This window comes from Pundamilia nyererei, unplaced genomic scaffold (genome assembly GCF_000239375.1).
Source record: "Pundamilia nyererei isolate P.nyererei 1_Seehausen unplaced genomic scaffold, PunNye1.0 scaffold00323, whole genome shotgun sequence".
In the NCBI taxonomy this organism is placed as follows: domain Eukaryota; kingdom Metazoa; phylum Chordata; class Actinopteri; order Cichliformes; family Cichlidae; genus Pundamilia; species Pundamilia nyererei.
This window is the reverse complement of record NW_005187724.1, coordinates 398,240-411,925: the sequence shown is the minus strand read 5'-3', so window position 1 is coordinate 411,925 and position 13,686 is coordinate 398,240. Positions and strand designations below refer to the sequence as shown.

At 43.0% G+C, this 13,686-nt stretch overlaps 1 protein-coding gene across 3 annotated transcripts in view; it reads right to left on the bottom strand.

The window, feature by feature from the left end:
• Window positions 1-4,963: 4,963 nt before the first annotated feature.
• The window catches only part of numbl (NUMB like endocytic adaptor protein), a 65,364-nt gene continuing 56,641 nt past the window's right edge, over window positions 4,964-13,686 (bottom strand). For all 3 annotated transcript variants that reach the window (XM_013915561.1, XM_013915560.1, XM_005751717.1), the window contains exons 6-9: window positions 11,929-12,136; window positions 11,551-11,820; window positions 8,552-8,731; window positions 4,964-8,460 (exon numbers count right to left, since the gene is read on the bottom strand). In XM_013915561.1, coding sequence (XP_013771015.1) covers window positions 7,322-8,460; window positions 8,552-8,731; window positions 11,551-11,820; window positions 11,929-12,136 — 1,797 coding nt within the window. In that variant the 3' untranslated portion in view covers window positions 4,964-7,321. The remainder of the gene's footprint in view (window positions 8,461-8,551; window positions 8,732-11,550; window positions 11,821-11,928; window positions 12,137-13,686) is intronic.

Genomic DNA, 13,686 nt, shown 5'->3' with positions numbered 1-13,686 from the left:
AATTTTGTATGAGACCACCTACTGGTAAGTGTCCTGAATGAGTCCCAGCAGGGGATTTTACAATGAAGCTGTCCTATTTGGAAGTTAGAAATGTGCATTTTCTCAGCTAGTGAGTTATTCGTGATTTCAAGAAGCTCAGAACTCGACTCCCACTGCTTGACAAACAGAGCTAGATGCTGTAGGGAGATGGATACATGCTCCTCAGTAGAGTCACATGAGAGTGATTTGATTACTATATTATTTGTTATGTCCCCTGCACCTTCATTGGCCTTGCAGTGGCAGTGCATAGGTCTATGGGCTTCATTGTCTGAATTGTCCACACCTTCTCAGGTATGCCCAGGGAGGCATGCATTGTCATCACTCTTTTACTGCTAGACCTCTCATGACTGCTTATTCTTTTCTACTTTAGCCTCTAAAGGTATTTATTCAGTGAAATAAAAGCCTTTTCCCCCCAAGTTGTAGCATTTTACAAAAACAGAAAAGCTCTGCATGGCAAACTTAGAGCAAATAAAGTGATATTCAGGGCACGTGTTGCATGATATCATTTACACAGAAGACATAAATATCAGAGGATTTACTCATATTGACAATCTGTCACCCAAATGATTAAGCTTGTGACTAAGCACTGAGGAGATGGCTCCATTTTAAAGAGTTGTAAACTCCGTCTGCTATAGGCTTATTAGGTATTGCAGCACACAGGAAAGTCCCCTCTGGTTTACTGGCATAGTAAATAGACGATTTACTTCACTGCTTGGGCGATTTGATGAGAGCAAACAATGGGCGAGAGCTGACTCGCTCTGGTCTTCTCTGGCACCCAGTGCTGATGAGTGACAGCTGCTGGCAGGGGGTGGTAGGAGCCGGCACTCTCTCACTGCCCGTGCTCATTTTGTGTTTGTGCACAGTGAGGCAGCACTCCCCGGTCCAAGGCCTTCTGGTCTGTACCCAGAGGGAAATTCTGCCCGCACAATACTCTTCTTTGTCTCCTTACACATAAATCATCATCTAATTCCAGGATTATTGAATTTTGATCTGTATCGCGCAACAAATTACCCTGTCCAGTTTGAGAATAGCAGGGGAAATACACACAAGAAGGTCAGGAGGACACAGAGACTCATGGATCCACCGAGCTGAGGGCTCTGAGACAAATTCCTACTCGTGATGATGTGCAGAAGTCGGTCAAGCTCTCCTTTGGATCCGTTATCTCAAGAGCTGATTGTTTGAGGCAATACAATTTAAGATCTTATATCGGCGGGCAGGAGGAAGGCTGTTATCAGGAGCCCAAAAGAGAAAGTGGTTAGAGTCTTATTTAATTTTAAACTGAGCTCTGTTAGGAGAACCAGGCCCCTGCTCTTGCCTTGGTATTTGAAGTTGGCTTAATCCCTGAGGGCTTAATGTGTTTTTGTTGCTTTTTTGTTTTGACAAGTGCATATTACTGCACCCCCTTAGTAGAAGCTTGTCATGGCTTATTTAATATGTACACAAGTACAAAAATGGATCACTGCTTTGCTTTGTTTAAGACCCGTCCTTAATGTATACATTACTATGTCGTGCTGGTGGAGCCAGCTGTGTGCCAAACAGTAGACACAGATGCTGTGCTAATCAATAGGAACCACATCCAATTAATCAATGTAATTACTTCCTTCAAGCTTCAAGGACTGCGAGGTCACACTGCAAACAGTATATCTAATAAATGTGGCCGTATCGCACAAGTGTGCAGAGAACGAGTCCTGGAGTGCGAGAAACTCTTGACGAGATTTCTGACGTGCAGGAAATATCAGTATGCACGTGAGCGTGTTTGTGCCTTTTTGTGCGATCAAGTAGCGATAAGAAGGATAAATGAGTGTGTGCATGTAGCATGGATACATTATCCGGTGCAGAGCTGACAGTCCGGCCATGGTCCATTACACAAAAACCATTACCAAGTCTGTGCTTATACAGCTATCAGATGTTGCTATCGCACAGATGCGCGGGTATCACACATACTCAGTCGCATCCTTCCTCACAGGCCCTATTTAATTATATGCACATACACAGTGATGCAAAGGGCTGAAAGAGACAACAGCCTTCCTTTTGTACACATCCACTAAAGGCAGTGAAGCACGAGAGAGAGAGAGAACAAATCTGAAGTGAAACACAATTCACAGAAACGGTCATTCAAACACTGTTACATGATTTGGTTTAATGTAATCTGTTCTGAGTGATCTCACACTGCTGCTAGGTGTGCAACAAATAGGCAGAGAAATGCACACACACACACTTGTCTGACCCACCTTGAGATTCCATTAGGATTATATTGTATTTTCAGCAACCTTAATTTATTTCGGCGCTGTAATGTATACGTATAGGAAGCCTTTTCTGCGGATTCCAGTGGTTTTTCAGATGTTACTGAATCTTTAACTACGTCACCATGGCAACCAAGCATTTCCATCTCCTATGTAGACCAACTTCATTATGCAGCAGCCTACGATGTAATGAGTACGGGTAGGTAGATAGGTAGGTGGAGGTGCTGCAGCTGGTTGAATTTAAATGATAGTTCTGAACCCCTAAAAGTAAAAAACGTATCTGTGACCAGTTTTTACAGATTGATTTAAAGAAGTGAATACACACACGGCTACTTAATTTGGTATATCTTGCTAGAACTGGGTTGCCTAGATTCAACGAGCTGCTGAAAACACTCCTCGACAGATTTCGGTCAGCAGGTCTGCACGTGCCTAAATGCATTGAGCTTCTGCCATCTGATTGGCTATGTACCTATTAAAGTGAGAGTATATGGACAAACTAGGCGCACTAGCTGATAGCTACTGCTACCAGTGCTAGTGTTGGGTCCATAGGGTGCACAGGTATAACGCAAAGACACACACACACCTGCAAATTAACATTAATTCTCAGAGGGGCAACTCTAATTCTTTTAAAACATCCAACAAAGAAACAGAATTGCTGCCTTTGGCAATTCAATGCTGGCCTTACTTTTCAGCCCTGGAGTCCACAAATAACTAAAAGCTAACATCAGTATTCCAAAAAGGCAATGTTTGCCATGTTCGTTATTGTCTTTGTAGAGTGTTGTAATGTATAAACCAAAAGTAAAACTGATAAATAACCCAGATTTAACCCGAGGGAGCACAAATGTCACAGACCACACTGCTACCATGGCTGCAACAATGAAGGCTGTCCTAATTAACAAAGCCTTAGCCTGCTTTTTGAGAACAACTAATAATGGCTTCTTTAACGTTGGCTATTAAATCATTTCGACATGCATGAAACATGATGCACATCCAAAATGACTGGAAGACAAGCTTCACAAGCTACTGAGCACAGCTGATCTGTCCTCTTTTCCTTGTCTGCAGCACAAACTCATCGACTGGTGAGAGTTACTGCAACCGCTGCTCAAGTGCTGTGTGTGTGTTTGTGTGTGTGTTTGTGTGTGTGCGCACGCGCGCATTCACTCAGTTTCTCACGGTCCTTAAGAAGAAAAGAGGCCTTGTCTGGCTCCATTAGTGACCTGAGGAGCGGCAGCACTCGGTCCTGGCTGCATGGAGGACAGCGCTTATTAGACAGCAGTTTAGTCACGAGTAGGATGTTTAGTTAGAGAGGAAAGTAACAAAAAAGGAGATTAATGGAAGTATAATAAGGCTATGTGCTGTCAGCTGTTTCAACCTGTCGGCAGCCACATTCCTTTTTGTCCGTCTTTGGGACTAAGTATTATATTACCCTTCAAACCGCTTTCGCTCATGTCTGCCAAACATGAAGCTACAGCCAGAAGTTGCTGCTGACTGTGGTTTGCACAGCACAAAGACGGGCAGGGAAGAGGGAGCCCACCTTTATCCAATGTTCAAAAAGAAAAATTTTTTTTTCTTAAAATTCTTAGTTATCCAGCGGTGATTTCCCACCTTAAAACCAAAAATTCACTTTTTTACGGTTCCTTTTCTCTATAGAGTGGACCTTGCTCACTGAGAGCAAGTATCCTTAATATGGCCATCTTGGGCACATAGCTCTGACTATAAACACAAGCTCCACCCACCTGATGTTCAAGCCTGCTTGCAAGGGCCATCCAATCAGAACAAAGCTGGCTTGAAAGCTTCAGTTCATCCATTGTGGTTCAGACAGTGAACGAACTGAAGGGCAGCATGAAAGCCTTGTGTAAGATAAATATGGATTATTTCAATCTGAATTATACAATGCTGCCGTGTGGAGCTGTAAATGACCATAATCTTTGCTTTAAACAAGCAAGACATAACATTTTATTTAGTTACATATAAAGGTGTTTTTCACTCTTCGTCTGCAGCACTGCACTACCAATCTCCTGACTGTTACATATATAGCCAGCAGATATGAGAGCCGTAATGATCTTCCCAGATAAATGCCGGTGAGGACTATCCAACATGTCAGCATAACTGCTCTAAATCGGCTCGCTTGAAGGGTTTCTACTGTGGTTTAAGAACATCCAGGGAAAAGTGTTTAACCCATTTAAATCCAGCTGATGAAAACGAAGCAGCAACGAAGCCGACAAGTATGAGCCAGAATGATAATAACAGAAGAAAGAGAACGCAGCTTTGCTTGGGGTTAAGCATAAAAGATCAGCTGAAGGACGGGAAATGTCTGAAAAGAAATGATTCAAAAAGTGGGATAAAAAGAAAAGCACAATCACTACCCAGAAATCACGAGCAGGTGTAATATTATATTACTTTATTTATCTTTTGTACAATGTAATTACAATACAAATATGTTGGTTTAAATACAAAAATTCTGTAAATAAAGATTAAAAATAAACTCCACTGGTTTTGCTTTGTTACCATCACTAAACTATGGTTTTACAATCAAGTTTATGAGGTCATTTAGTTTGCTTTAACGCGGAACACAATTAACCTACATTTACCATTTTTGGGGGGGAGCGTGCAAACAAGAGTTGAGGGCAAAAAAACCCAAACGATTTTAAACAAAATAAAAGCATCGATCTCATGAGGGAATCGGATTTGTTTTTGTAGAGAGAGGGAGCGGATTGGATTTTTTTTCTGTGGGGAAGATATATCAAGTCATCAGAAAACAAAGGGGTAAAACCTGGGAGGAGCCGAGGTGGTGTAAATTAGGCCAGTGGCATGTAAATTTAGGTTCTCTGAAAAGCCGGCCACAGGAAGAGACCAAACAAGCTAATTAAGCTCTAGGGAGTTAATGAGCAGGAAATCTAATCAGTGGCAGTCCATATATCCAAACACGATTCAGTTCCTAAGGAACATAGCAGGAGCATCTGTGGTCAGATTGTAGTTTAAATAACATAGAGAAGTAACCCATGGAAAAGCCCTTCATTACACAGGCCTGCTTGAACTTTTAGTAAGGTTGCATCTTTTGGACAAACACTGAAGGCTCTGCTGACAGTACTGGAGTTTTAACTATATAAGGAGTTGCGCACAGTTTGAGAAAAACCTTGTTTATGAGGCTGCAGTTATAATAATAAGCAACATTGTTTTCATAAATTCACATGATTAAGAAGTGTTGTTTTCTTGAGGTTTTAAGAGACGAGGAATAGGATGCTGAAATGAAAGCGGCTTGATCTTGAGGAACACAAAGATGGCAGACAGTGCTCGTGTCGTGGGTGATGAATGTGTCTTTGTTCGACGTGTTTTCACGCAAACTGCCTCTTGCTTTTATCTTGGGTTGTTTTGTTTAGTTTTTTTTACGCACATCTGATTTTCCTTCCTTCAGACTTCCTCCATCCCATTCTTTAAAAGGTATACAGTAGCAACATCCTCTCACATACAGCTTATCCTTCATCTTTCCTCTCCGCCGTTTTTTCCCCCCTCTGGTAATCAACTGACTCTTTGTTGTCCCTAATATTTCGACATCAGAAACCCTTCCAGTTTTGTTTTTCTTTTTTTTCAGCGCACACGCCTGAATCGATATCTGCTCGTGTTTCTCTTCTCCTACAGTCCAGAAATCAGTTGTGAGTGTAGCCCTGCTGCGTCACAGCAGTGCAGTAGAGGTGAATACACAATCATACTGTACATGATGAGACTTTACCCTGTGTTTGAACACATAAAAGGACTTCTGAATGTTAGAATGTAGTGCATCTTTTCCCCCCAACCAGTTGCACAGTGTTGCAGAGTTTTACTTTTTTAAATCCACTGAGTTATTAAAGTTCCTTGGGTTTGTCCGGTGAAGATGGAGTCCAAAGGACTGTTGTGCTGTATTGTCCAGAGTGTCTGTGTGCTGGATATCCTGAAGACATTTTTCAAGTCCCAGTGCCCTTTAAATTAGGCATTAGCAACAGAAATGGGCGACAATGCCAAAGTGAAGCCGTACAGACTCAGCTGGCCTCGGCAGCAGCAGTGGAGCATATTTATTTGACGGCTAACGGGTGGAAGAAACATGCCGCTATATACACACTTGTCTCACATGTCACATTACTGTATGCCCTGGTTATTTGGTTCCTGTTACATGATTCAGTTTCCCACAGTGCTTACCTTCAACTGTTTACAACCTGCTACCTGTAGTTTCCCTACTCTATATGATTCAACAAAAATAAATATAGGGGATAGAAATAAAAAAACAACATGCTCCTGAAACACTGCTTTGAGATTTAGATCTTTAAGTACATATAACCTGTTAAAATAAAAAATAAAATACAATAAATAAAATACTTTTGGCCATAAATCTCTACTATTGGTCAGTAACTCCTTTTGGATTCGTAGGGTTGAGTCTCACGTCATTGACTAGTCCTTTCAGGTGTCTGAACTTCTGCTGTGCTTTGCTAAGATCAGCGTCAGTCTGTTCATCGGTCAACAGGTCACTGCTCTGCTTCTCCACGTATCTTGTCACATAACCACATTTGCTAAAGTCTCCACCAAAATCAAGTAAAATTGCCAAGAAACATGGGATTGGAATGCATCTGAGTGGAGTCCCCTTTTCAAAGAAAAAAAGTACTAAACTGCATTTCATCCCCTCAACACTGTACGTGCAGTACATCTGGGGACTTCCAGCAGGTAAATTAAAGCCAGAAGTGAGAAGAGAAAGCATGGAGGAGAGGCAGGTAGCAGGTGGAGTGAAAGGATTTAGTCCATCAAGTCTAGAGAGCTAGAGACCTGATCCTCAGATTACAGTCCAGCAAGCTGCTAAGTTACTCTATGTTTCATTGGAGCATGAAGAAAGCAAGATCATTGTAGGCTCCTATGAGGGCATTCAGCAAGTTGCTAGGCTGCCACAGGTTGGATCCTAGGCTAAATGTAAGGACCTCCATCCCATTCTAAGCAAAGATGCTGGAATTAGTGCCTGGCGTCCCGAGGCTTTAACTCCAGGATGAGTGCTACAGCTTTGGGAGGCCAAGTCTGTCTTAGAGCTCAATCTCAAAAGTCTTTTGCAGATTGTTGGAAAATGGGTTGGCTGTCGCAGCTGATGCCTTGTTCCCAGGCTGCTGAGCTGCTGGTTTTGTCTCCAAGGCTGCCCACTTGGCCTCAAAACGGTCATCCTCTTGGGAATCAACCACCGGAGCTGTTAGCTGGCTGCCCTCTGGCGGCCAGCTGCTACTAGTGCCACAATTTCCACTAGTGCTGGAGGTCCCATTTTGGAGGGCCACTGTGGTGCTGCTGTGCGGTGCAAGGCCATTAATGGCTGTTGATAAAGGTGGAGTGGATGAAAATGGAGGTGTTGAAAAACCTGCAGAGTGGCCAACGGCACTAGGTGGGACTGGATAGGAATGGGCTTGCCCGACTGCTCCAAGCGTCCCCACCTTGGGTCCTCCTCCTCCGGCCGAGCCCATAGTGCTGCCTGTGCCCGACGAGCCTGTGGCAGTGCAGAAGACGTTGGCCACCATTTGCGATGGTGTGATGCCTACCACAGGCACACTGGCATTGGGATAGGTCATACTGCTTGCTAGACCTGGCATGTAGGTCTGCATGGGCACAAAAGCAGGTTGGACAGGCTGACTGGCAAACATTCCCACAGGGGCTGGAGTGTTATCAAAAGCCAAAGGGAACGGTTGCATGGAGCTTGGAAGTGAGCCTGGAGGTCCAGGGAGGGAGGGCTGGATCATGGGGGCTCCAGACATGCTTGGCCCTGACATGGTGGGTATGGACATGGACGGAAGAGACATAGGGGGACCTGAAACTGGAGGTCCAGGTATTAGAGGAACTGATGATATCGACATTGGTGGGAGGGGCATCGGAGCCTGACCTGAAAGAGCAGAGGGGCCGGAAATAAGAGGTTTGGACATGGGCACAGTGGACACTGGGGCAGCTGACATGGCTGCCTGACTGGACATCTGATGACTGGAGATGGAGGGAGGTCCGGGGATGGTGGGGATGGCGGGGCCGGGAGGAGGTGTCTGTTGGGCCTTCACAGCCTTGGAGACCTCCTCCAACCATCTCTCAGCCTCAGATGGCGTGCGTTTGTGGCCACTTTGCATTTGCATCGCCACAGAAACCGGAGGAGGAGAGTGGAGAGGAGCTTCCGCCTGTACCCATGAGGAGGTGGCTAGAAGTGATGGAGTAAAAGTTTCACTTAAACTTGCCCACCACTTGTTATAATTCAAAACTAATATTGATCTATTATAGTCTCATCTTACCTTGCATTGGCGCAGGTGGGGGAGGCAGAACAGGGGGCACGGTGCCGGTTGGCGGGCCATTTGCAGACAAGGAAGGGTTGGAGAAGAGCTCGTCTGATGGTTTGGTGAACGAGGTGTTGATCTGGCTACACAGAGCATTTATACTGCTGTCTCCCTCACCAGGCAATCCCATATCCATCTCTGGTATTAGCAAGATAAGGAGACACGAGGGGGAGGTGGGGAAAGAGAGAGAAAGAAATGAGACAAAGAGTAAAGCATGAAAAGAAGAGATGGAATACACAATTGTTGAACAGACCTAGTTAGCATCAAAAGCATAAAACTAGAGCATTTAAATACTTTGATGCTCGCCACTGTTTGACCTACAAAGCAACAAAATACAAGTTTCTTACATCAACCATGGGTTAAACCACTGACTGCAGATATAAACAGATAAAATTCCTTCCTCATAGTCTCCTGAGCCTCCCTCACAACCTCAGAGAAATGATGCTTGTGTTTTTTCCTCGTCCTTCCTGTTAGAGTTCTTTCACATTGTACTTTCATAATATGAATACATAGACAGATTCAAGAATACAGGAGTGGGATTCAAGTAAAGAGAAATACATGTTTACAACAGATGGGCCCATTGTGTAGCAAATCGCACTGGTGTGCCATTCAAATCCATTCTTCTAATACATGTATATCTCTCTTAACTGTCTGCATTGTATGGCTACAAGCCTTGAATTATACTGGAGGGCGCAGAGGGCGCTGGAGGCATGTGTAAGGTCTCCCTTCAAAGATTTCTCTGTCCTTTGTTCCACAAAGACCAGCCCTGTGATCCCTTTCCCCCCCTGCTCTTGTCAGTGCCTCTCAGAGTTCAGAGGTACTTTAAGCACTTCACATGTGTGCCTATTCTCTGTGTTTTCCTCAGTGCAGTGGCAGGTTCAAGGGCTGGTAGAATAGTAGCTGAAGGCTAAAGAGGACAGCTGATTGACCGCATAAATCAATACGCACATTGTACAGGGAGTCACAAGGGAGAAGGCAGGCAGACGAATTGGCTGAGACCATTTAGGTTTTATCTGCGTGTGTGTGTGTGTACCTGTCTATATGTCTATGTGGGGACTAGTTTGTGCCTCCAAGACCACTGAAATGAGGACACTTTGGGAAATTGAGGACCTTTTAGCTGGTCCACTTTTACTTCATGACACGCCTCCAAAAAGCTTTAAAGCTTCAAACAACAACATATCCACCACCCTGGATACGGTAACAGTCACTGGCGAATGGGAAATGGAAATAAAAGGATGGACTATATAGTGAATGAGAGTGGCTGTTGTGGTTCAGTATTCCAGTCATATCAAAAACTCTCTCATCTCTTCTAATGACTGTAATCAGCCTTGCTACTGAGCACTCTGATCCTGTGGCACCACAGAGAATGGGTGGGGGGTGGGGGGACTGTGTATTTCTTTTTATGCAACCTGTCTGGGCTAAATCAGTTATGTTTAATTGCCCTTAAAAAAAAGCCAAGCGCTCCCAAAGTTGCACAGGCAGCAGCTGTCAGCGTTGTCACTTATCGCAATAATAACAGCACTTCACATAACTGCTTCTTTTTTTCCTTGTCAAGTATTCAGTGGAAGGTAAGCATTAAAATGAAAAAAGCAGGATTACACCTGCTCCACCACGAAAACATGAATGTAAATTCACCTAAGATCTGCGGATGATTTATTCTGTAATATGATTACTCAGACGTGTACAGTCAGGGGTCAGTGATGTCACGCTCAAGCCAAATGGAAAATGTAATAACCCTCCAACAAACAACCATGACGCAAGTGGAATACAGCCCCGTGTGCAGATAGTTTGTAGAGGCAGTAGTCATGTTCTTTGACTTCTTTGGAATAACAAATAATTACTTGGAAATGTGGGGTTTGCAGTACCTTTAAAAAAAAGAAAAAAAGATACCATTCCTTCTTGAAGAGTGACATCCCGCCTGATTTTCCTGTGAGTATCTGAGAGGTATTTTGATGCCATGTGTAAATTAAGTGTGGTTAAATCATCTCCAGAAAAATGAAGTGTGAATGAAGTTAGCCTAATATTAGTCTTTAGCATCTACATGTTAATATCATAAATCCTTCTGCTATAAACATAGTTTATTGTCTATTACCACTACTACGTATTTATTTTGTTGCCATTATTTTTTTCAATGTTGTATCCTTAACTGCCTGTGAAACCTCCATCCTGCTACTGATCCATTAGTAAGTATATTAGTAGCTTTAATACTGATTTAAAGAAAACTAATGGTGAAACGAATTCATGGTTATTCCACATCATACAGAGAATAGCTTAAATAGTTAACTTTCTATGTATCCTAAAACGTTAGTGTACTTTTGGATCTTCCCCTTTCACACAAAAGCTCTAAATTAGACACCTTTGTTACTATAATTGGTGCACTTTCAGTAATGGTGCAGTCAGTCTAACAATTAAAAAGGTGGTGCTTAACATGCTGCTCAGCTAATAGGAGACAAAGCAACAGATGGCCATCACTGAATGTCATCTAAATAATAATAATAATAATAATAATAATAATAATAATAATAATAATAAATTTTATTTATGAGCGCCTTTCAAGTCACCCAAGGACACTTTACAATAGGATAAATTAATGATATGTCAGCATGAAAAATATAGTTTGTGTGACTGCGGAACAATCATTTTGATTACCAAATTACACATCCAACACACATTTAGACATTTCTAAACCTACTAACCTATCAAAGCACGTGCTACCTTCTCATAGTCTTTATTATTCAGTCACTAAAACCAAATTTATTATTATGACCAAAGTGTGAATTGGGCACAGATATAAACTAGCTTCCTCTCATGCTTCGAAGGAACAGCGCTGTAGTTTTTGTCGCCCTACCCCACATTCCAATGTTGTGAACTTCAGCCTCTATCAAAACAGAACTGGGGTCAGGAGGTCAGCAGATGTCAACATTTGTCAGTATAACATCAAAAACGTTTCCACTCACCAGGGTTCTTGGTCTCGAAATCTGTCTTGCGTTGTAGTGTGGATGGCAGATCATTGAGACGGAGTGACAGCTGCCTCTTGAAGGGAGAATTCTTCTGACTGAGGGCCGGAAATCCTCGGAATGAGCCTTGACGCACCAGCTGTTCAATGGGCGCGTGGCGGCGGGGGATGGCATGAGGCCCGCCTGGTTCTGGTCGCTCCATAGGGGAGGCCGCACCCTCGGGTGGGGAGGCGGTGCCAGGTGGAAGGGCCGGCATGATAGAGGGCTGGTCTGGAAGAAGAAGGGATTATGATAATTACTGCTGTTCAGGACAGTTTTTATGTAAATATCATGGTGCTACTGTTGTCTATGCAGCTAAAAAAGACAAAAAACTTCTACCTTTCCTTTTCTCTTGCAGCTTGTCCTCTCGCTCACTACTGCTGCCCTGCTGGCTGCAGGAGGAATTGGCGCGGAAGGAGCCCTCTCGCACAAACGAGGTGCGACTAGCATCAAACGAAGCCGTCACACCACACTCCTTCTCTCTGCGCTGCTTCCTCTCCAGGCAAGCAGCAAAGGCACAACCCACTGCATGGCTCAGTCTCTCCCCCTGATGCAAAAACAAATAGAGAGGGGGGGGAAACAGCATTAAAACACATTTGCACACTTTCCCTTGTCCCAAAACATCATGATTTATCATATATATTTTGAAATGCCTTTTTCTGTATTTGTGCATAATAGAGTTTCTTTAGGATTGCAAAGAAACTTTTATATCAGTAAAAGTCAAAGTAAGTTATCCCTCTGAAAGCAAATCATTTCAGAGGGCATTTTACACTGAGCCATTAATATTTTCCATCCCTGGTACACTGGCTGCTTGTCTTAGCTTCTTTCTTATACAAAGACAGCCACGGCAATTACAGAACAGAGAGTCCAGTTTAAGATGAGCACACAGTTATGGATATTGTATGGTGGAAATGGAGAGAGACACAAATGGGCAGATAACTCCACTGGCTTCTATCTAATCCCTTCTCCTAATCCCCCAGGTCTGTGCTGCGTCCTCTTCCATCCACATTAATAATCCAACTCGCCGTCTAACTTGATGAAACCACTGTGGGGTTTAGAACCACATTATACTATGCCAGCACTCGTTCTATCGCAGATGTCTTTAAATTTCAGTCGGCTTATCCCAAGGTCATTCCAGTGACACTATTTTAGCGACAGGTAGCGAAAATTCATAAACAATCATTTAATTGGCTACAGCTGTATTTTGAGACACCTGTCACAGAGTGGGTTGTGTTTATGTTTACCTTTTTGACAGTGATAGGTTTGTAGCTTAAACCTATTCGCTGGAACGTTCAAGATAATTTAATTACACAGCAAAGCAAGACACGAGTAGGCAAAGTTCTTTATGTTTCTCGTGCACGGGAGAGAACTGGACAAACGCCTTTCCTTCGCTCGACCCCAGTTGCTCTCATCTACTCCCCCGTAACACTGCTCTTTTATTGAGGTACATGAATATACATAGGTTCATTAACATATGACGTCTACATACAAACAAAGAGTACCTTGCTTGTGCGTTGTGTAAGTATGTGTGTGTGTGTGGGGGGTCAGAGTGTGACCCCATAAATGACTTCCCTAAACCTGCTGATCTGGAAGTCCAGCAGTTCATCTAAACAAAAGGCACTTAGACTAAAACAGATATAGCTTTGTTTATCCTACCATAAAACAATAAGAGAAGGTACAACCTCTCCCATGCTCCCAGGATGTTGGTGTGAATGCCAGAACATTCTGGAACGCACACAAAGTCTTTGCAGACTAATAAGGATCACACATCCTATCACTACACAATCGATTACACACCTCTAAGCATATATGGTTAAATATTTCTAAGCATAAATGACAATAAACAATACAAATCTAACAGACAGATTGCAATGCGTGTTAATATATGAAAAACAACTGAAGATGTATTTTCAGTAAAATGTCTGTTTATTTTTATTCGGTGATTTGTTATTTAAAAAAAGAGCTACGAAAACTCCCCTCCAGACATTTTAACAACGTAAATAAATTAAATTTAGAACTGGGATCCAAGTATCTTGTGTGACTTAATGCTGTATGTCTACATAAGAAAATGGAAACATCCAAAGCACTCATGTAGCC